This window comes from Rhinatrema bivittatum, unplaced genomic scaffold, assembly GCF_901001135.1.
Source record: "Rhinatrema bivittatum unplaced genomic scaffold, aRhiBiv1.1, whole genome shotgun sequence".
NCBI classification, from domain to species: Eukaryota; Metazoa; Chordata; class Amphibia; order Gymnophiona; family Rhinatrematidae; genus Rhinatrema; species Rhinatrema bivittatum.
Genome location: NW_021820499.1, coordinates 120,435 through 143,322, shown reverse-complemented (window position 1 = coordinate 143,322; position 22,888 = coordinate 120,435). Strand labels below are relative to the sequence as shown.

At 44.6% G+C, this 22,888-nt stretch overlaps 1 protein-coding gene across 1 annotated transcript in view; it reads right to left on the bottom strand.

Moving 5' to 3' along the window:
• ANGEL1 (angel homolog 1) overlaps positions 1-22,888 on the bottom strand; it is a 137,980-nt gene that overhangs the window by 50,423 nt on the left and 64,669 nt on the right. Inside the window, exon 7 of the mRNA XM_029586104.1 lies at positions 2,643-2,753. Coding sequence (XP_029441964.1) covers positions 2,643-2,753 — 111 coding nt within the window. The remainder of the gene's footprint in view (positions 1-2,642; positions 2,754-22,888) is intronic.

Genomic DNA, 22,888 nt, shown 5'->3' with positions numbered 1-22,888 from the left:
ATAACTTTGGAAAAGATTATGGCCAAACCAAAAGGCAGCACTCGAAAACTGATAATGTCATCCAAAAACTGAGAAACACAGAAATCTCTGATGCTCATGCTGGATTGAATATGAAGGTATGCCTCTGACAAGTCCAGAGATGTCAAAAACTCTTCCGACTGAACTGCCATTATCACTGAGCGTAAGGCTTCTATGTGAAAATGCATCACCCGCAAATGATGGTTGACTCCCTTGAGATCTAGGATGGGACGAAAAAAACCCTCCTTCTTGGGCACAACAAAATAAATGGAATATTGGCCCACATTTTCTTGAAATGTGGCACTGGAACTACAGCCTGCAGGCTGAGGAGCCTTGATACACTCCACTGCTTGCCTCTTCTGTGGAGAGGTTATGTAGACACCATGAAAGCATCCCAGTAAACACTGCTAAGCTCCAGAGCATAGCCATCTCTTATCACCTCCAGAACCCAATGATCTGACATGATCTTGATCCACCTCCAATAAAAGAGAGAGAGGAAACCCCTTATCTTCTGCGCCCGGGGGTTGGTTGGCACATCTTCATTGGGAGGTTTGGGGACTCCACTATCTGAGCCTGCGCCCCCATCTGGGCTGCCTGGGCCGAAAGGACTGAGCGCTCCCCAAAGGTCAAGCCTTCTGAAAGTCGCTCCTCTGTAGGGTTGAAAACATTCAAAACCCCTAGAACGACCTCTCATGTTGAAGAAGCACGGCATGTTTCTTATCTTCTAGTAACCGAGGGTGGGACTCATACCACTTATTGGCCCAAATGAGAGTGAACCTTCAAAGGGCAATTTCTGAGATTAGATTTCGAAATTGCATCGGCCAACCAACTTCTAAGTCATAGCTGACACCTGGCCGCCATTGCCGAAGCCAGCCCTCTGGCCGAAGTGTGGACCAAATCACAGTCCATGACTGCCAAAAAAGATGGCTGCTAGTTTCATCACTGTCCTGGAATTCACACCAGATTCAACAACTTCCTGAGAGAGGAGTAAAAAGAGAGAGCCACCAGGGAACAACAAGAAGCTATCTGCAATTCATTGCCATCGTTTCTAAGGCCTGCTTAAGGATAGCCTCATTTCTCCTATGCTGTATATCCTTCAAGGCCGCTCTCCCTTCTACGGGGAAAAACATCCTCTTGTTAACGGCACACACAAGCGAATCCATTTACAGAAAAGGCAATTGCTCTCTTGCAGCTGGATCCAAGGGGGTACAGCCCTTTAAGTCTCGTCCGCCTTTAAAATTAGCTTCTGGGGCATTCAAGATCAATCAGTTCTTGAATGGCCTCCGTAATAGGGAAGAAACATCAGGCTTTACACAAAGAAATCAAAATGGGATCTTTCTTTGGCTTAGACATGGATTCAGCCTCTGGTAAATCAGAGTTGGTAACTCATCTCTATGAAAGAAACGCAACATAGTTCTATACGGCTTCAATTCCAGAGGAATTTCCCCATCCTCCAGGGAATAAGGATCGGCATCATCATCCATACCATCTGGGTCCCTATCGGGGAGACTCGCAGCAGGATCTTCACCGCAGCACTCAGCTTCCTGCTCCTCCTTGCCTTTCAGCTTTTTTTTTTTTTTTTACGGCTAAGTCTACACCGATGGAAAACGCCAGACCAAGGCACTCATCTGAATTCCCGAGGATATCACCTCAGGAATTCTCGACTGAGGGAGGAATCATAACAGATCACCACAGAAGAGCGGAGAGATTAATTTTCTTTCTTTTCTCCTTTAAAACTTTTAAGCAATCCCCAGTAGGGAGATGCAGATCCACCATCTGCTGGGGACAGAGAATACTGGCGGCCTGATGTCTGTGCAGGGATATATATATACCGTGACATCAGCTTTGCTCCATCTCCATCTGTTGATGGAGGTGCATAACCCACTGGTTCTGGATCCACCTGTTTGTATGCTAAGAAATACATCTTTGCCTATTCATGTCCGGTACTTTCGTAGATAACACATAGGAAATAAAGAAATGATTTCACTAACAATGAATTATTCATGAGAGAACTAAAACTAGTAAATAACAGATCTAACATGTCCAAGTTTCTGAGTACATGAGTGTATTAGTTAAGTCAACCCTAGATCTCCCATGAAAATAGGGAAGTCATTATCAAACCTAGAATAAGGACAATTGACATGAATAGTGAAATAAGTCAATACCACCAAATTCAAATAATTAACTGACACATCTTCAATTACATCATACACTTCTAACTTTGAAGTAAGATCCGATATTGGAGAGCAACAAACAAAAAGGCAGGCAAAATTTGCCTTCAAGACGAACTTCACTAATAGTGCATCAGATACTCCTGATGTAGATAAATCAAGCTGAGTCCCCTTAAGGGCAGTAAGATAAATCAATGCATTTCCCCCTCCCTTCTTCCCATCTCTACATTTAAATTTGTATGAATATCTCGTGAACAGGTCTGAAATAAGCAGATACTTTCATCCTCTTGCAACCTTGCAACCAGGTTGCTGTGATGTCCAAGATATGGAGCTGTCTTTCAACAATAAGATCCATAATAAAAAATAGACTGGAATATACCTCACTGCAACAGTTCTTATGAGATGGCGATGCACACTGTCATAGTAAATAGATGTAGACAGATGTCTCCTTACCAGGTTTGGCATCCGTCACTCCCTCCAGAAGAAGCAGATCCATAGGGCGCTGACAGGCAGCTTCACAAAACTGGAACTGCAGTAGAAAGTCACGGCTGTACTTCCGCCTGTCTGCAGGGGGGCAAATAGTTATGCAGCTACAGTACACAAGATCAAGCTTGAAAAATATAAGAGCAACATCTGCTGCAATGGATACGGATTTATTCATTTTAAAATTTTTATAAATCTCCCTCCTGGCCTTATACAAGGCCAGTGTATAAAAAAGGACTGCTGACCCTGTGCTATCTAAAGGAACAACCGAAATAGACTCACAAAGAACAGTAAAGATATAGAAAAACTCACTTGAAAAAGTACTATATCAAAAACCAAATTACTACAAAAATACAAATGTAGTATAATATCAAAAAACAAATTATGTTATCATCTAGGTTCAATATCATTAAAATGTAAGCAGTTTACGAAGACTCTCCACAAATATATAATACACTAAATACTCAGAACATTGGACAGCAGGACAAGACAAAACGCAAACAAAGAAACAAACAAAAAATATAAGAAGACACAAAACATTCACAAGTATTTAAAAAAGTCATCTGATGAAAAACCAAATCCAATGTGAGTGCAATCCTAGGCGGATCACAGAGTGGGACAAGTCATATAAACAAAATCCTAAAATATTAAACAACCCAGAGAGTTCACTTAGCTTGTGTGATGACAAAATGGAATCCAAGGATATAAAGAATTAGATTACTGTTCAATGGATGATGTTGCACCAAGACGCTTATAAGAATGAAGCAATACAGCAATATAGAGTGGGATTCTTTTTATTAAAGTGCTTGGGTGTTTTATTTTTTTCTTTTCTTCTTTCTTCCCTTACGACTTTGCAGATTGTTCAAGAAGCATTCATGGTTTTCCACAACAGTCCCCTTTTAGTCCACATTTTCATGTTCTTGGCGGCCGGTTAAATGAAGGCACTCTATCAGTCTTCTTTTCGGTCCACTATCTCAAGTCTCTGTCAGTTAGTAATAGTAATGTTAGTCAGTCATAGTTCTCTAGGACGTCCGTAGTTTTGCTAAATTGGAGAAATTACTTACCTGATAATTTCGTTTTCCTTAGTGTAGCAGATGGACTCAGGACCAATGGGTATAGTGTACTCCTGATAGCAGTTGGAGACGGATCAGATTTCATTCTGACGTTAGCCTCTAGTACATATATCCCTGCAGGAAGTGCAGCTCTTCAGTATTCTCGAAAAGCATTGTGGATATATGTGTGACTGACTAATTTGATTAACTTGAATAACTTCATAACTTGGTTAAACTTTATAACTTGATTAATTTGATTAACTTGAACTGGTTGGGACGACTATAGCTGGAGACCGCCAGTGTACTCAACCGGAAAGCGTCGACACCCGGTAGGGTGGGTGCCCTAGGTGAATGAAAACATGGCTTACCCTTGAATCATTCGAAGTTCCATGCATAACGGCAGCCAAGGGTGGGATGCTGAGTCCATCTGTCTACACTAAGGAAAACGAAATTATCAGGTAAGTAATTTCTCCATTTCCTAGCGTGTAGCAGATGGACTCAGGACCAATGGGATGTATAAAAGCTACTCCCGAACTGGGTGGGAGGCTGCCCGTGACCCACTTAATACTGCCCTTGCAAATGCCATGTCCTCCCGAGCCTGAACATCCAGACGGTAGAATCTGGAGAAGGTGTGGATGGAGGACCATGTCGCCGCCCTGCAAATCTCGGCGGGTGACAGCATTCTGGTTTCTGCCCAGGATACTGCCTGGGCTCTAGTAGAATGGGCCTTGACCTGTAGAGGCGGAGGCTTGCCTGCTTCTACGTAGGCCGCCTTGATGACTTCCTTGATCCAGCGGGCTATGGTTGCCCGCGAGGCCACTTCCCCTTATCTCTTCCCGCTGTGAAGGACGAAAAGGTGATCCATTTTTCGTACTGGTTCCGATATTTCCAGGTATCTGGACAGGAGTCTGCCTATATTGAGGTGGCGTAGACTACGAGCTTCTTCCGAATTCTTCAAGTCATCCGGCGATGGTAGCGAGATGGTTTGGTTAAGATGGAAGTGTGATACCACCTTGGGAAGAAACGAAGGGACCGTGCGTAGCTGGATGGATCCCAGGGTGAGCCTGAGGAACGGCTCACGGCAGGACAGTGCTTGTAGTTCTGAAATGCGGCGGGCTGAGCAAACTGCCAGCAGAAAGGCTGTCTTTAAAGTTAACAGACGGAGGGACAGCCCTCGGAGGGGTCTGAAGGAGGTTCCTGCTAGGAAATCCAGGACCAGGCTGAGATTCCACAGAGGTACCGGCCACTTTAGTGGTGGGCGGATGTGTTTGACTCCTTTCAAGAAACGTGACACGTCCAGGTGAGAAGCTATGCCGTCGCCCCCGCTCTTGGGGCCGTAGCATGACAATGCGGCCACCTGTACCTTGATAAGAGTTGAGGGACAGCCCCTTCTGTAGCCTGTTCTGTAAGAATTCCAGGATCACGGAACTTTAGTTGAATGTGGCTTGATGTCGTGGTCTTTGCACCAGGCTTCAAAAACTCTCCAAATCCTTATATACGTTAGAGATGTGGAGAACTTGCGTGCTCGGAGCAGGGTGTCGATTACAACCCCCGAGTATCTGCTCTTTCTCAGGCGAGCCCTCTCAATGGCCAGGCCGTAAGAGAGAATTGAGCTGGATCCTCGTGGAGGATCGGTCCTTGTTGGAGCAGGTCTCTGTGTGGAGGCAGTGGTAGGGGATTCCCTGCCAGTAGTCTTCTCATGTCGGCGTACCACGGTCTTCTTGGCCAGTCCGGGGCCACCAGAAGAACTAGTCCTCTGTGCAGCTGTATCTTGTGAATGATTGCGCCCAGGAGGGGCCACAGTGGGAAAGCGTATAATAGGGTCCCCTGTGGCCAGCTCTGTTCCAGGGCATCGATCCCCTGGGACTGAGGTTCCCGCCTGCGGCTGAAGTACCTGGGTACTTGGGCGTTGGACCGGTTTGCCAGAAGGTCCATGGCTGGTGTCCCCCACCGGTTCACTATCATTTGGAACGCTGCGGACGACAGCTTCCATTCTCCTGGGCCTAGACTTTCCCTGCTGAGGTAGTCCGCCGTGATGTTGTCTTTCCCAGCGATGTGGACGACCGAGATCTCTTGGAGGTTTACTTCCGCCCACGTCATTAGGGGGTCTATTTCCAGAGACACCTGTTGGTTTCTGGTTCCTCCCTGACGGTTGATGTAGGCCACTGTTGTGGCGTTGTCTGACATTACTCTGACTGCTTTGTCTCGGAGTCTGTGGGCGAAGTGTAGGCAGGCAAGTCTGACTGCCCGCGCTTCTAGGCGGTTGATGTTCCATCCCGCCTCTTCTGTGTTCCACTGCCCTTGGGCGATTAATTCCTCGCAGTGAGCTCCCCATCCTCGTAGGCTGTGGTGAGCAGGGTCCAGGTTTGGGAGGATAGTCTTGTTCCCTGGCTCAGGTGGCTGGCCAGTAGCCACCACCGTAGCTGGGTCCGAACCCTGCCCGGAAGTGATAGTTGTACGGTGTAGTTCTGAGACAGCGGATTCCATCGTAATAGAAGTGAGCACTGCAGGAGTCTCATGTGAGCTCGCGCCCATGGCACTACTTCCAGTGTGGATGCCATCAAACCGAGGACTTGTAGGTAATCCCATGCTGTGGGTCAAGGTTCGCTCAACAGGCTTTTTAACCGGTTCCACAGTTTTGATCTCCTTGTGGGAGTCAGGCTGACCTTGTCTTCTTTGGTGTCGAATCGGACTCCTAGGTACTCTAGAGGCTGTGAGATCTGCAGACAACTTTTGTTTGTGTTGACCACCCATCCTAGGCTCTCCAGTAGAGTTTTGACTCTGTTGGTTGCTTGGCGGCTTTCCTCTGGGGATTTCGCCCTGATCAGCCAATCGTCTAGGTAAGGATGTACGAGGATTCCTTCCTTCCTCAATGTTGCCGCCACCACCACCATGATCTTGGTGAACGTCCGGGTTGCTGTGGCTAACCCAAAGGGTAGTGCCCGGAACTGGTAGTGACGGTCCAGGATTTTGAAGCGTAGATAGTGCTGGTGTTCCTGATGAATTGGGATGTGTAGGTAGGCCTCCAAAAGATCCAGGGATGTGAGAAACTCTCCCGGTTGTATTGCCCTTATTACGGAGCGTAGGATTTCCATGCGGAAGCGGGGAATCCTCAGGTGGCGGTTGACCGACTTGAGGTCCAGGATGGGCCTGAATGTCTCCCTCTTTCTTGGGGACGATAAAATAAATGGAATAATGCACAGTATTTATTTCTTGTGGAGGCACTGGGGTTATGGCCTCGAGGGCCAGTAGTCTGGTTAGTGTAGCTTCCACTGCTACCCTCTTGGCGAGGTCGTGGCAGGGGGACTCCACGAACTTGTCCGGAGGGGTTCGTAGAAAATCCAGATAATACCCCTCCCAAATGATGGCTAGGACCCACTTGTCCGAAGTTCTCTCGACCCATCTGTGGTAGAATAGGGCTAGTCTGCCCCCTATGGCTTCTTCCCTTAGACGGGTTGGCTGAATCTCATTGTGGGATACAGCTGGGGCCTGTACCCGAGCTGGTTCCCCTCTTGTTGTGCTTGGTCTGAAAGGACAGGTTCCTGCCCGTAGGGTGGGGCACTTGATAGTTGCTTCTGTATGGATTGAAGCTGTGAACTTCTGCCCCTGGAGGGCCGGGGGACGGGTCGCTGGTTCCTCCTCGTTCTGTCCTCTGATAGGTGCGGTAATGGGGACTTGCCCCATTTGTTGGCCAGTTTCTCTAGCTCACTGCCGAACAGGAGGGATCCGTTGAAGGGCATTCTTGTGAGGCGAGTTTTGGAAGATGCATCGGCCAACCAGCTTCGGAGCCAGAGTTGCCTCCTGGCAGCCACCACAGATGACACTCCTCTGGCCGCCGTGCGCACCAGATCGGAAGCAGTGTCCGCAAGGAATGACACTGCTGGTTCCATGACTTCTCCAGGGATGTTGCTCCTGGTCTGAGATAAGCAGGCACGTGTCACTACGGTGCAGCAGGCCGCTATTTGTAGGGACATAGCGGCTACGTCAAAGGACTGTTTAAGGATGGATTCCAGATGCCAGTCATGTGCATCTTTGAGCGCTGCTCCTCCCTCCACTGGGATAGTAGTGCGCTTCGAGACCGCGCAGACCATGGCATCGACTATTGGGCATGTGAGAAGATCTTTGGTCGCCGGGTCCAGGGGGTACATGGCTGCCATAGCTCATCCCACTTTGAATGTGGATTCTGAAGCACTCCGTTCCAGGTCAATTAGCTGCTGGACGGCTTGTAACAGTGGGAAATGGCGGGAGGTCTGGCGGAGGCCCTCCAATAGGGGATTCGGCTTGGGCCCCCCCCGAAGCATCTGGGCCCGGAATAGCGAGCTCCCTCAGGCTGTGGGTGACCAGGTCAGGGAGCTTGTCCTTGGTGAAAAAGCGTTTCATGGTTCGGTGAGGTTCTGTCCCCTGGGGGAGTTCCCCCTCTTCAAGGGGCTCTGCTTCCTCTTCACAGTTGTCCGTGTCCCCATAGATGGGGCTCCTAGGTGATGGAAACCTTTGTCTAGGGCTCGAGGGGCCCGGGGCATAAAGGTCCTCTGGCGGAGGATGTGGCTGGTCCGCCAGGGGTTCTGTTTGCATGTGAACAAAGGTGTGTAGCCCTTTGAAGAACTCCATCCATGAGATAGACGATGGATCCAAGCTGAGGGGCGTTGGGTCCCTGGGGGTCCCTGTTTGTGAGGGTGTCCCGCTGGGATTTGCGAGGTCCGGGGTACCCACTGAGGAGCTATTACTTGGCCCTGAGTGGGACTGGCCCTGGGCTGGATCTCCCAGGGCCTCCTCGCACTGAGCGCACAGGGCGTTGGCCTCCTCACTTTGTGCGGCTCTGATATGGCATGCTGGGCAGAGACCTTGAGCCTTTATCTCCGTTTCTGGTGGTGCCATGGTTGTCGGCGCGTAAACCTTTATGTGCTCCGGCACGTCTAGATGTGCGTGTGGGTTGTGCGCCCAAGATGTGGTTATGCGCTTAGTCCGGTAGGCGCGCGGCACGCGTATATCTTGTGCGTGTAACTTATGCACACAAGGAATATGTGCGTGTAACTTTATGCGCACATGTAATTTGTGCGCCTAAGTAAACTTGTGCGCCCGGCCCGAGGCTACGAGTGGAGCAGCGAATAGGGCCAAGATGGCGACGGCGACCACGCGAGCAATATGGCGACTACCTCGGAGGGTCTCCACGTGGGTAGACCCTTGGATCTAACCAGGGCCTGGCCCTGCTAGGGCGGATCAACCCGGCAGCACTGGTCCTGGTCAGCGACCTGTGCAACTCCTCGAACCTCGGAGACTGGAGTCGACACTGAAGATTTCTACCTTACCTTGTCTTCGGCGCTTCCCGGTTTCGTTCCAGGTGGTCTCCGGCTGCGGGGGGAGAGGGCAAATACCTTCACCGCCGCGCTCAAGGCGGCACCCGCTGCCTCTCAGCCACGTCCAGGATCGGGGGCTAGGTCCTCACCGCGATTCGGCCACCGGACCAAGGCTCACCTCCAAGGGACCACGGAAATCACCTCGGGAAATCTCAACTGGGGGAGGGACCCGAGGGTATTTATTTATTTATTTATTTAAAATTTTTATATACCGACATTCATCCAGGATATCATATCGGTTCACATTGTAACGCAAAAACAAACGCACGGCATGGCGCTTTACATTGAACAGTAAAAACATGATAACAAGGCATTAACGAGAGGGGGGAACAATAACATGGGAAGTTTTGCGATAAAATTATAAACAAAGTTTGCAATTATATACATATGTACAAAAGAAAGAAAACTATGAGGTTAATTTTAATCAGGCTAGGAGATAAGATGGGGAAGAGAAGGGAGGAGAGCAAGGAAAGAGGGGGGGCAGAGAGAAAGAAAAGAAGGTGGCGGAGAAAAAGGTATCACCGCAGGAGAGTGGGGCTCGTCTTCAGAGGTAAGTTTCGTCTTCAAATTTGGGTTTTCTTCTTGAATTGGTTCTAACGCTGCGAGAGCATGCAGATAGTCCCTAACTGCTATGGAGACGGAAAATACTGAAGAGCTGCACTTCCTGTAGGGGTATATGTACTAGGGGCTGACATCAGATTGAAATTTGATCTGTCTCCAACTGCTATCAGGAGCACACTATACCCATTGGTCCTGAGTCCATCTGCTACATGCTAGGAAATTTATTTTTAGGGATAAGTACCAAACGCAGCGTTATTTAGGTTACATGCCTTCCTATTGGACAGGGCTTGTTTAAATAGGTTTGGTGTCAGTTAATCAGAAGGATGCATCCCGACAGATTTGACATCGAGAAAGCCCTACTGGTTACTGTAGTGATGTCTTGGGGGGGGGGGGGGGATATGTTTTGGGGAATATTTATTTGGGACTTTTTATGATATCATTTTTGTATATACATTTTTTATAGAGATACAAAGGTTCCCTTGATGCAGGCACGCCTTTGGTACTGAAACGCTGAAACATTGGGAGTTATTCGGGGGAGATGTTTCATGACTGGGTGCTGTCTCTACATCGTTTATGGTTGGAGATTATGAGACACCATTTCCATAGTACTGGGCACGGAGGAGTAATGAGTCTGAACTGTTTGGTTATTTATGAACAGAGAACATCGTTTGACTGTGTGCCGTCTCAACATTGCCCATGGTTTCATATTATGATATTACAATCCGCGCGCGCATGTGCGGGTGGCGCACGCAGGGGGGGGCCTAATTTTGTAAAAGTATGCACAGTGATGAAATCAGGCCTTCCCCCGTTCCCTCCTAGTCTGCTCCAATTTAGGAGTGGACTGAGAGGGAACTTTCCTACCCCCCCTACCTAAACCCCCTCCCTCTTCCCTCTCCTACCCACCCCCTAAACCCTACCTTTTTGTTTTTTCTTTGTTTTTCGATTTACTTCAGCTCTTGAGCTGAAGTAATTTACGTGCGCCAGCCGACTGCCAGCGCAGCTTCCCCAGGAGAGCGGCTAATGGCCGCTGTACCGGCCGGTCTCCGTCTTGCCCTCTTTTCAGGGCCTGGCAGTTATGCGTGTATTGTCACTTACGTGCATGGCCGTGTCCTTTTGAAAATGCACACGCAAGGCCCAGCCACACATCTAAGTGACAATATTTGCGCACATAGCTGATTTAAACTACTGCTTACAATTTAATGATATTGAACCTAGATGATAATTTCTTTTTTGGTATTATACTACATTTATAGTTTTTGTAAATAAATTTGGTTTTGAGTGGATAAGCACAATTTTTGATACAGTACTGTTTTAGTGAGTTTTTCTATGTGAGTCTATTTTGGTTGTTCCTTATACAAGGCCACCCAAAGTGGAGCACAGCAGGGTCACAATAATGGTCCCAGGTTCAGAAGCTTAGTTCTGGAGTTGGAGGACACAAGTTCAGAAACAACATCAGGGTCAGAAGAGGTCAGGTTTCAGATTCGGAAGGTCAGATACCAAATGGTCACAAATTTAGAGGCTCAGAATTGGGGTCAGAAAATAATCACAGTCAGGAACTCAGTCCCAAGGTCACAGGGTCAGAAGTGTGTTTCCAAGGACAGAAGAGCACAGTTTTGGGGGTCAGAGGACACAGGTTTAGGAGGCTGGTCCCAGGGACAGAACACAGAGTAACAGATTCAGGTGACAGTAGTGTTCATTGCACGTAACTTGTGGCTTTTGATGAAAATGAAATGCTGCCTTAGCAAGTGCTATATATAAATTGAAATCTTTAAAATAAATGAAAACAAGCCTGAAGCTTATAAAGGGAGGACTAAGTGTGTTTTGCTCTTTGTCCACTGTTTCCAGTTGTAGCTCTCCCAACTCCTGCCATATCTCTTATTCCTGTCCTGACTTGTCACAGCTGAGGGTTTAAATCCCCTCAATTTTTTATTCAGTTTCAGGGAGTAGACAGCCTAGAGCCAGATTAAAAACATTTTCTGAATGAAGTAAAGGACAATAGCGATGTTAAAAGAAATTAACAATTCCAAAGGAGAAATTAAACTTACTTATTATTTTCCTTTATTCCTGCTTCACCAGTCCAGTTTGTGTTATGTTCCCCTTCCAGTAGATGGAGGCAGAGCACTTGACTTTTTCTGGCACATCATCACGACTTATGTGTGGGGCAATGACAGTAAACGCCAGTTTTCCCATGACAAAGCAGATTTTAAACTACATAAATATTAACTTAATTATAACAAATGACTATCTTTTTTATAGATTAAGATCCTCTTTAAAACTGTTATAAGACTTAACTATATATATATATATATATATATATATATATAATATCGTAATCTTTCATTTATTTATTTATTTATTAAAGTCTTTTATATACCGACTTTCTTGATACAAATCAAATCAACTCGGTTTACATCGAACTAAGCAGTAACTATAACTAACCAATCAACAAGAGACAATTTGAAGGAGTATAAAGTTACATTATAACAAGGGTGCCTTAACTGGGAGTAGGAAATAAGAGAAGGGAGAACGAAGATAGAGTACCATATACAAGAGAGTATGGGAGGGAGGCAAAGGAGTCGTCCTCATGATAACTTGTAAGCGTGATTTAGCGTTTGTTTATACATACATATTTCATACACTGAAATAGGTCTATCTTCTTTTATGCTTTAACTTTCCAGGTGGGTTTCTGGACTGGTGTTGTAGGAATAAATGAAACAAAATTAACAGGTAAGTTTAAATTTCTCCTTCCTTCTCATCCTGCTATACCAGTCCAGAACATTTGCAAAATACAAAAGTCCAATTATTATGGGAGGGTGGATGTTAAACCCACTTTGAGTACACTTGCTTCTCTGTTGGGCAGTTTATCGTTATATGTAAACCGGAGTGATTTGTAGTCTCTATAAGAACCTCGGTATATAAAAATTAAAAATAAAATAAATAAAATAAAAGCTGTTCTACTTTTGCGAGAACATCCAGTCTTCTAATGCTTTGTAAGAGAATGAAAAGTTGACCATGTAGCTGCTTTTCAGGATGCATAGTCCCAGCCTCTGCCTATGATGAAGATTGCACTTTTTTGTAATAAGCTTTAAATATTTCTGGAACCTTACTACTCCGCAATACATATGCTATAGTAATTGTTTCCTTAATCTATGTTGCTAGAATAGCTTTAGATGCCGTTTCACCTTTATGTGGTCCTCCAAATAATACAAATTTATCCGCTTTTCTAAACGAATGTTCCTTCTAAATATCTTAGAAGGCCAAGATACATCAAAGGCCTATTTTTCCTTCACAATCCTTTTTTCAAAAAGCTGGTAATAAAATTGATTTACATGAAAACTATTTTATTTATTTATTTGACATTTGATATTCCGCTTTTAACATGAATGGCCTTAAAGCGGATCATAATAAATGTAAAGTAAGTTATAACAAAATTAGATCAGCCGTCAATATTGGTTGAGCATCAACATATTTAAAGCCAGATCCATAGTTAGGAATACTTCTGTGGTAACTCGATTGTTGGATAGGAAGGCTCTATAACAGACCTGGGCAAGGGGCGGCCCGCGGGCTGAATCCGGCCTGCCTACGGTCTGTGACCGGCCCGCCCACTGCTGAGAGCAGATGGAGAATGAGGCACGCTGCCTTCCCTCTGCAAGGGAAGGCAGCGTGCCTCATTCTCTGCTCCCTCGCTCCCCAATTGGCCGGCCAATCGGGAAACGAGGGAGCGGAGAATGAACTGTTTTTTTACAGCGTTCGGTGGGGGGGGGAGGGAGTGACTCGAGCGAAGACACGCTGCCCGATTGGCCGGTGCTGGGCAAGGCTTGCCCAGCACCGGCCAATCGGGCAGCATGTCTTCGCTCGAGTTTCTTTCCTACCTACCTACCAGTTCCGCCTTTCGTGGTCTTTTTCAGGGGTCCCCAACCACCGGTCCGCGGGAGTTTTTTGCCGGTCCGCGGTGCGCGCTCCCGGTCTCTCCCGCTGCCGTTGCCGCTGGGCTGTCAGCACGTTCAAGCCCAGTGGGAACGGCAGCAGTGTTAGAAGCTGTGGTACCCGTGGCTGGCCTTTTCTTCTTCCCGCGCCTGCACCCCCCCTCCCGTGACCCGGAACAGGAAGTGATACACGGAGCGGTGCGCGGGAAGGAGAAAGAGCCGTGCCGCGTCGGCTGCAGCGTCGGTCCCCGAGCAATTGAAGCAGCCAGTAATCGAGAAAGGAGTCAGCAGCATGAGCCTCCCGCGGCCGATGGGATTCTTCTTTCTTGGCCTTCGGGGGCTGCTGCAGCTCCCATTTGTGCTCCGGTGGGGGGGAGAGGAAGTGAGAAAGAGAGAGAAGCAGCCAGCCAGCCTGTGTGTGATTGACTGGTCAGAGAGCTGATGTGTGTGTGTATGTGAGAGACAATGAAAGTGATTGCTCAGGGAGATGACTGATGTGTATGTGAGAGTGTGAGACATTAGTCAGGGAGGTGACTGATGTGTGTGTGTGAGAGAGAGAAAAAGCATGGAAGTGAGAAGTCTGGGTATGTGGGAAAGCATGAGCGTAAGAAGCCTGGTGTTGTGGGAGTGAGAAACCTGGGTGAGTGTGCATGCATGAGAGAGAGAGACTGCTTGGTAAGGTGACGGTGTGTGTGAGAGAAAAAGACTGGTGTGTGTGAATGTGAGAGAATGTGATTCAGAGAATGAGAAGCCTGTGCACGTGGAGAGTGAGCATGGAAATGAGAGAGACTGGTGTGTGTGTAACAGAGAGAAAGTGATTATGGGAATGAGAAGCCTGTGCATGTGAAGAGAGTGAGCATGAGAGTGAGAAACCTGGGTGTGTGTGAGACAGCATGGGAGGGAGAAGCCTGTATATCTGAAAGAGAACTTGGGAGTGGGAAGCCTGTGTGTGTGTGTATGCATGAGTGAGATCAGGTGACTGGTGTGTGTGTGTGAGAGAGAGAGAGAGAAATAAAGTGATTATGGGAATGAGAAGCCTGTGCATGTGAAGAGTGAGCATGGGAGTGAGAAACCTGGGTGTGTGTGAGACACATCATGGGAGAAGCCTGTATATCTGAAAGAGAACATGGGAGTGAGAGACTGGTGAGTGTGTGTGTGTGTGTGTGTGAGAGAGAAAGAAAGTGATTATGGGAATGAGAAGCCTGTGCATGTGGAGAGAACAAGCATGGGAGTGAGAGACTGGTGAGTGAGTGTGTGGGTGTGTGTGTGTGAGAGAGAGAGAGAGAGAGAGACAGAGAAAGTGATTATGAGAGTGAGAAGCCCATATATGTAAGAAGAACACGAGAGTGGGAAGCCTGTGTGTGTGTGTGTATGGCATGAGAGAAACTGTTCAGGAAGGTGACTGGTGTGTGTGCCAAAGACTGTTTGGGAGATGATTGGTGTGTGAGAGACAGAAACTGGTCATGGGGGCATGACTGGTATGGTGTGTGTGTGAGAGACATGGGCACTAAGGAAGAGGACCATAAGTATAGAGCTTAGCTTCTACTGCTGCTTCTGGTGTGTGCCACGGCCTGCAGGGAAGGGGAGTAGGAGAGCTGCTGGAGGGGTTAAGTAAAGATGGCTTTAAGTTTATTTTTCTTGACTGCCATTTTAATTGTTTGATGTCTGCTTTTTTAAAATATTTTATTGGTGTTTGGAGAATGTTTAATAGTTTTTATGAGTTTTTAATTGTTGGATGTTATTCTGTTCATAGCTGTTTTGAAACATTTATTCTGCTTATTAGTATAGTTTTACAATTATTTCTGTGTGGGGATCTATAGCTGCTTGCTATTCTGTTTTCCTAATAAGAGGTGTATTGGTTTTTAGGACCTGATTTAATATTTGTGGTGTTGCCTTTTCATAGATAGGGTTGCTCCTGTTTGAGTGTATTCCATAATACAGGTGTAACTGTGTGCGGATTAGTTTATGTGCATTACTACAGATCCTGGGAGTATGTTAGGTCGGTTCTGTGTCTGTTACCAAGATGAGATATTTTACTAGCATGTAAGCGTTTGTATCGGTCTTATTTGTTGTGTTTTCTCAGAGGACATGCATTGGTGGTAAACTGCTGTCTTTTCATAAGTAGGGCTATTGAGAACTGAGTTAATTATATTAGTCCGGCCCTCTAAAACCATCCCAATTTCTCATGCGGCCCCATGGGAAAATTAATTGCCCACCCCTGCTCTATAAGAATGCTCGGCTAAAAAGCCATACCTTAAGCTTTTTTCCTGAAGGTGAGGTGGTTGACAATGGAAGCATGTTCCAGATCTTTGGTGCATAGCAGCTAAATGCCTGAAGTCTAGTACAGACCAGAGGCAGGGTGGAAAGTAGAGCCATTTAGAAAGATCCAAGTTCTTTCTTGTGGGCATAAGGGAGAAGAAGTTGCACAAGCTATTCTGGAGCTTGTTTGTACATGCCTTGAAGATGAAGAAAAGTGTTTTGAACTTGATCCTGCTCTCTATTGGTAGCCAGTGCAGTCTCTTATTAGGATTCTTGCTGCTGTGGTATGCAGGAGCTGGAGGCATTTATAGGAAAATGCCATTGAATAAAGAATTGCAGTAGTCTATTCTGCTGATGATTAGTGCGTGGATTACTGTGGTCGGATTTTATTTTTCTAGATAGGTTCATAGTTGGCAGATCTGACGCAGATGCATGAATGAGATTTTTATTACTTTGGCGATGTGAGTTTCCATACTGAGGCTTTGATCAAGATCCCTAAGCTTCATACTGATGCTCTGGAATGTAATAGAATGTCTAACAGGTAGGGTGGTGACCGTAAGGGATGACTTTGGTGGCTAATCCAAAGTCGTTCCAATTTAGAGGGGTTCAATTTGAATTTCTGGTGGCCGAGCCATTGTGCTAGTGATGTAAGACAATTACTCATAGATTAATCAAAATGCTAAACTAACGTCTGCAGTAAGAAAAAGGGGCTTGCACCGCGCACTAACATAGCGCTTCGCATAGGTAGTATTGCAGGGTCTCTCTCTCATAGCTATTACTAAGAGAAAGAGAGAGACTATTTCTAAGGCCTTCATAGTAGTCAACTATTTATATCTCTATAGGAGGGCCAGCTAATAGCTCGAGGTGAAGTGTTGGTTTAGGGGCCAGTTTTACATGCAGAGTGAGATGTACGAACAGCACAGTACACCTCAGTGAAGATTTGACATCATTTGGAGAGAAAGTCTCACAAAGATGAGATTTCTTCTATGTTCTCTCGCCCTAGCTTGATAGCATCCTGTTATAGAGTCCATCAAGCTAGGGCAAGAGAACATTGTAGAAATCTCAACCTTGTGAGACTTTCCTCACTCCAAATGATGTCAAATCTTCACCGAGGTGTACAGTGCTGTTCTTACGTCTCATTCTACATATAAAACTGGCTCCTAAACCCCACACCACCACCACCAACACCTCACTCGAGCTATTAGCTGACCTCCTTACGGCCGATTCAGGCATATCACACAGCTTAACGCCAGGAAAAAAGGTGTAGTTATTTCCGGCATTAAAAACGTGTGATATTCCCCCTCATTTTAATAAATCCTGCCCAAACTGCTCCCCAATCCCACCCCTTCAAAAAGTTTTCATTCGTGCCATGCGGTAACACGATTATCGCATGCGTTATGGTGTTCATGCATGTGTTCACACATTATCGCGTGTGTTAATGCCATAATGCATTTTGATGAATGACCCTGTTAGTGAGATTTAAAAGGGAGGATGATTGAGTGGATCTGATTTTGATGCAGTGTTGAATGTCATCCACAAAAAGGCACTCAACATTGAAAGCCTGAATGAGGGCCACATATCGGACAGATGTAAATGTTAAAACAAACTGGGGAAAGGACGCCAAACATGAAAGCTTGAGGTTTTGAGGGTTTATTGGCCCAAGTGACAGACCGAGCTCTATTAAAGAGAAAGGATTCAAACCAGTTTAGGGCAGTACCTTCAGTGCTGTTGCTGCGTAACCACTGGATCAGAAGTTGGTAGTCAACTATGTTGAACAAAGGCAAAAAGGTGTGCTGATATTTAAGAGTGCTATGCACATCTTTCCACATTCTTTGTGGTAATTTACAGGTCAACTATGTTGAACATGGCAGAGAGATCTAGCAAGATAAGGATGGGAATCACCACCTTGAATGGCGTGCAAGTGGATACTATAAGTGATGGCTAGTAGAACAGAGTCAGTTCCATGGCCTTTCCTAAAGCCGGATTGTTGACAGTGCAAAATGTTTTCCTTGAGGTGGTCAAGGAGTTGGAGATAAATTACTTTTTCTATTAGCTTAGACAGAAGGAGAAGCTAGCGACTGGGCAACAGATGTCTAATATTTTTGGATCTGACCCAGGTTTCTTCAGAATTGGCTTGATGATTGTAATTTTGAATCACTGAGAGAAGGTACCGTGAGACAGGATGGCATTTACAATAGATGTCAGCTAGGGGGTTAAGTCCTACTTCAGGCTGCAGGAAGACAAGGGAAGATAAGGCCATAGTGGAAAGACCATGAATTCTCTGCTTCGGTATTTACTAATGAGAATGCCGAGCAGATACCCAATTCTGGAGACAGTTTTCAGAGGTGATGGTTCGGATGATCTGAAACAAATTACAGTGAACCTAGAAGATGTAGTAAGCCAAACTGACACTCTGAAAAGTAGCAAATCAACTGAAGTAGATGGTAAACATCCCATGGATCTGAAAAAACTAAAAAATGACATTTCAGACCTATTACTAGTAATTTGTAAACTATCATTAAAATCATCCATTGTACCCGAGGATTGGAGGGTGAGCAATGTAACTGATATTTAAAAAGGCTCCATGGGTGATCCAGGAAACTACAGACCGGTGAGACTGACTTCAGTGCAGGGAAAAATCATGGAAACTATTCTAAAGATCAAAAATCACAGCTCATATATACAGACATGGTTTAATGGAACACAGCCAGCATGGATTTATTTATTTATTTATTTATTGTTTTTGTTATACCGAGTTTCATGACAGGCATCACATCAACCCGGTTTACAATTAACAAAGTGTGAAAGGCATAACGTAGCGTAATAAACAATATTCTCAATAAAAACCTTGAACTTTAAATACAGGGAATCAGAAAAGGATGTGAGAAAGTTACAAAAAACAGGGAAAATTAACTTGGAACTGGAAGAGGGGAGATAAAGGAACAGAGCAATATTTACATTTCAGCCAATTAATGTAAAAGAGTAACAAGATGAGTAAATAAGACTATGCGAATAAATGTGGCGGTATATCACTGTGAGATGGAACCTATGTATCTAGAAGGCTAAGTATGACACAGAATATGAATAAATATAACACAGAATTTACCCAAGGGAAGCCTTGTCTCACAAATCTGCTTCATTTTTTTGAAGGGGTGAATAAACATGTGGATAAAGGTGAACCGGTAGATGTAGTGTATTTGGATTTTCAGAAGGCATTTGACAAAGTCCCTCATGAGAGGCTTCTAAGAAAACTAAAAAGTCATGGGATAGGAGGCGATGTCCTTTCGTGGATTACAAACTGGTTAAAAGACAGGAAACAGAATAGGATTAAATGAACAATTTTCTCAGTGGAAAAGGGTAAACAGTGGAGTGCCTCAGGGATCTGTACTTGGACCGGTGCTTTTCAATATATTTATAAATGATCTGGAAAGGAATACGACGAATGAGGTTATCAAATTTGCGGATGATACAAAATTATTCAGAGTAGTTAAATCTTAAGCGGATTGTGATACATTACAGGAGGACCTTGCAAGACTGGAAGATTGGGCATCCAAATGGCAGATGAAATTTAATATGGACAAGTGCAAGGTGTTGCATATAGGGAATAATAACCCTTGCTGTAGTTACACGATGTTAGGTTCCATATTAGGAGCTACCACCCAGGAAAAAGATCTCGGCATCATAGTAGATAATACTTTCAAATCATCGTCTCAGTGTGCTGCAGCAGTCAAAAAAGCAAACAGAATGTTAGGAATTATTAGGAAGGGAATGGTTAATAAAACAGAAAATGTCATAATGCCTCTATATTGCTCCATGGTGAGACCGCACCTTGAATACTGTGTACAATTCTGGTCGCCGCATCTCAAAAAAGATATAGTTGCGATGGAGAAGGTTCAGAGAAGGGCAACCAAAATGATAAAGGGGATGGAACAGCTCCCCTATGAGGAAAGGCTAAAGAGGTTAGGGCTGTTCAGCTTGGAGAAGAGACGGCTGAGGGGGAATATGATAAAGGTGTTTAAAATCATGAGAGGGCTTGAACGAGTAGATATGAATTGGTTATTTACGCTTTTGAATAATAGAAGGACTAGGAGGCATTCCATGAAGTTAGCAAGTAGCACATTTAAGGCTAATCGGAGAAAATTCTTTTTCACTCAACGTACAATAAAGCTCTGGAATTTGTTGCCAGAGGATGTGGTTAGTGCAGTTAGTGTAGCTGGGTTCAAAAAAGGTTTGGATAAGTTCTTGGAGGAGAAGTCCATTAACGGCTATTAATCAAGTTTACTTAGGGAATAGCCACTGCTATTAATTGCATCAGTAGCATGGGATCTTCTTAGTGTTTGGGTACTTGCCAGGTTCTTGTGGCCTGGTTTTGGCCTCTGTTGGAAACAGGATGCTGGGCTTGATGGACCCTTGGTCTGACCCAGCATGGCAAGTTCTTATGTTCTTATAAAATTGGGAGACTGGGCATGCAAATGACAAATGAAATTTAATGTGGATAAGTGCAAAGTGATGCAGTTAGGGAAGTAACCCATATTATAGCACAAAATGCAAGGCTCCACATTGAAGTCATCATTCAGGAAAAGGATCTAGGTGCCATTATTAAAAACACATTGAAATCTTTTACTCAGTGTGCAGCAGCAGCCAAGAAAGCAAATCGAATGCTAAGGATTATTAGGAAAGGAAAGGAGAATAAAACAGAGAATATCATAATGTCTCTGTATCACTCCATGGTGCATCCTCATCTTGTGTTCATATATCATACACAAACAGAATGCTGGGGATTATTGGGAAAGGAATGGAGAATAAAACAGAGAATATCATAATGTCTCTGTATCACTCCATGCTGCATCCTCATCTTGTGTTCATATATCGTACACAAACAGAATGCTGGGGATTATTAGGAAAGGAATGGAGAATAAAACAGAGAATATCATAATGTCTCTGTATCACTCCATGGTGCATCCTCATCTTGTGTTCATATATCATACACAAACAGAATGCTGGGGATTATTAGGAAAGGAATGGAGAATAAAACAGAGAATATCATAATGTCTCTGTATCACTCCATGGTGCATCCTCATCTTATTTATTTATTTATTTATTTATTGTTTTTGTTATACCGAGTTTCATGACAGGCATCACATCAACCCGGTTTACAATTAACAAAGTGTGTAAAACATAACATAACGTAAAACAATGTTCTCAAAAAGAACCTTTTTGATCTTGTGTTCATATATCATACACAAACAGAATGCTGGGGATTATTAGGAAAGGAAAGGAGAATAAAACAGAGAATATCATAATGTCTCTGTATCACTCCATGGTGCATCCTCATCTTGTGTTCATATATCATACACAAACAGAATGCTGGGGATTATTGGGAAAGGAATGGAGAATAAAACAGAGAATATCATAATGCCTCTGTATCCCTCCATGGTGCATCCTCATCTTGTGTTCATATATCATACACAAACAGAATGCTGGGGATTATTAGGAAAGGAATGGAGAATAAAACAGAGAATATCATAATGCCTCTGTATCACTCCATGGTGCATCCTCATCTTGTGTTCATATATCATACACAAACAGAATGCTGGGGATTATTAGGAAAGGAATGGAGAATAAAACAGAGAATATCATAATGTCTCTGTATCACTCCATGCTGCATCCTCATCTTGTGTTCATATATCGTACACAAACAGAATGCTGGGGATTATTAGGAAAGGAATGGAGAATAAAACAGAGAATATCATAATGCCTCTGTATCACTCCATGGTGCTGCCTCATCTTGTGTTCATATATCATACACAAACAGAATGCTGGGGATTATTAGGAAGGGAATGGAGAATAAAACAGAGAATATCATAATGTCTCTGTATCACTCCATGGTGCGACCTCATCTTGTGTTCATATATCATACACAAACAGAATGCTGGGGATTATTAGGGAAGGAATGGAGAATAAAACAGAGAATATTATAATGCCTCTGTATCACTCCATGGTGCATCCTCATCTTGTGTTCATATATCATACACAAACAGAATGCTGGGGATTATTAGGAAAGGAATGGAGAATAAAACAGAGAATATCATAATGCCTCTGTATCACTCCATGGTGCATCCTCATCTTGTGTTCATATATCATACACAAACAGAATTCTGGGGATTATTAGGAAAGGAAAGGAGAATAAAACAGAGAATATCATAATGCCTCTGTATCACTCCATTGTGCATCCTCATCTTGTGTTCATATATCATTCACAAACAGAATGCTGGGGATTATTAGGAAAGGAATGGAGAATAAAACAGAGAATATCATAATGTCTCTGTATCACTCCATGGTGCATCCTCATCTTGAGTATTGTGTGCAGTTCTGGTCACCACATCCCAAGAAAGATACAGCAGAATTAGAAAAAGGTACAGAGAAGGACAACCAAAATGATAAAGAGGATGGAGAAACATAGAAATGACAGCAGAAAAGGACCAAATGGTCATTCCAGTCTGCCAAGCAAGCTTATGGTAGTATCTGCTGCGCCATGCAGGTTACCTACTTGCTTAACAGATTCCCAGACCGTATTCCTCTATGAAGAAAGGCTAAAGAGGTTAGGACTCTTCAGCTAAGGGGAGATATGATAGAGGTCTATTAACTAATTTGTGGAATGGAATGAGTAAAAATTAATTAGTTGTTTATTCTTTTGAAAAGTACAAAGACCAGGAGACACACAATTTTTTATTCAACGCATAATTAAGCTCTGGAATTCATTGTCCAAGAATGTGGTGAAAACTATTAGTGTAGCTACGTTTAAAAAAGGATTAGACAAGTTCCTGTAGGAAAAGCCCATTAACCATTATTAAGTTAGAATTGAAGAAATCCCCTGCTAATTCTTGGGATAAGCAGCTTGGAATCTCTCTATCCCTTGGGATCCTGCCAGGTACTTGTGACCTGGCTTGTCCACTGTTGGAAACAGGATACTGGGCTTGATGGACTTTTGGCCTGACCCAGCATGGTAAGTCTTATGTTCTTATGGCAGAATCTGGCTTGAGAGGTGCTAGTGTCTCAATGGC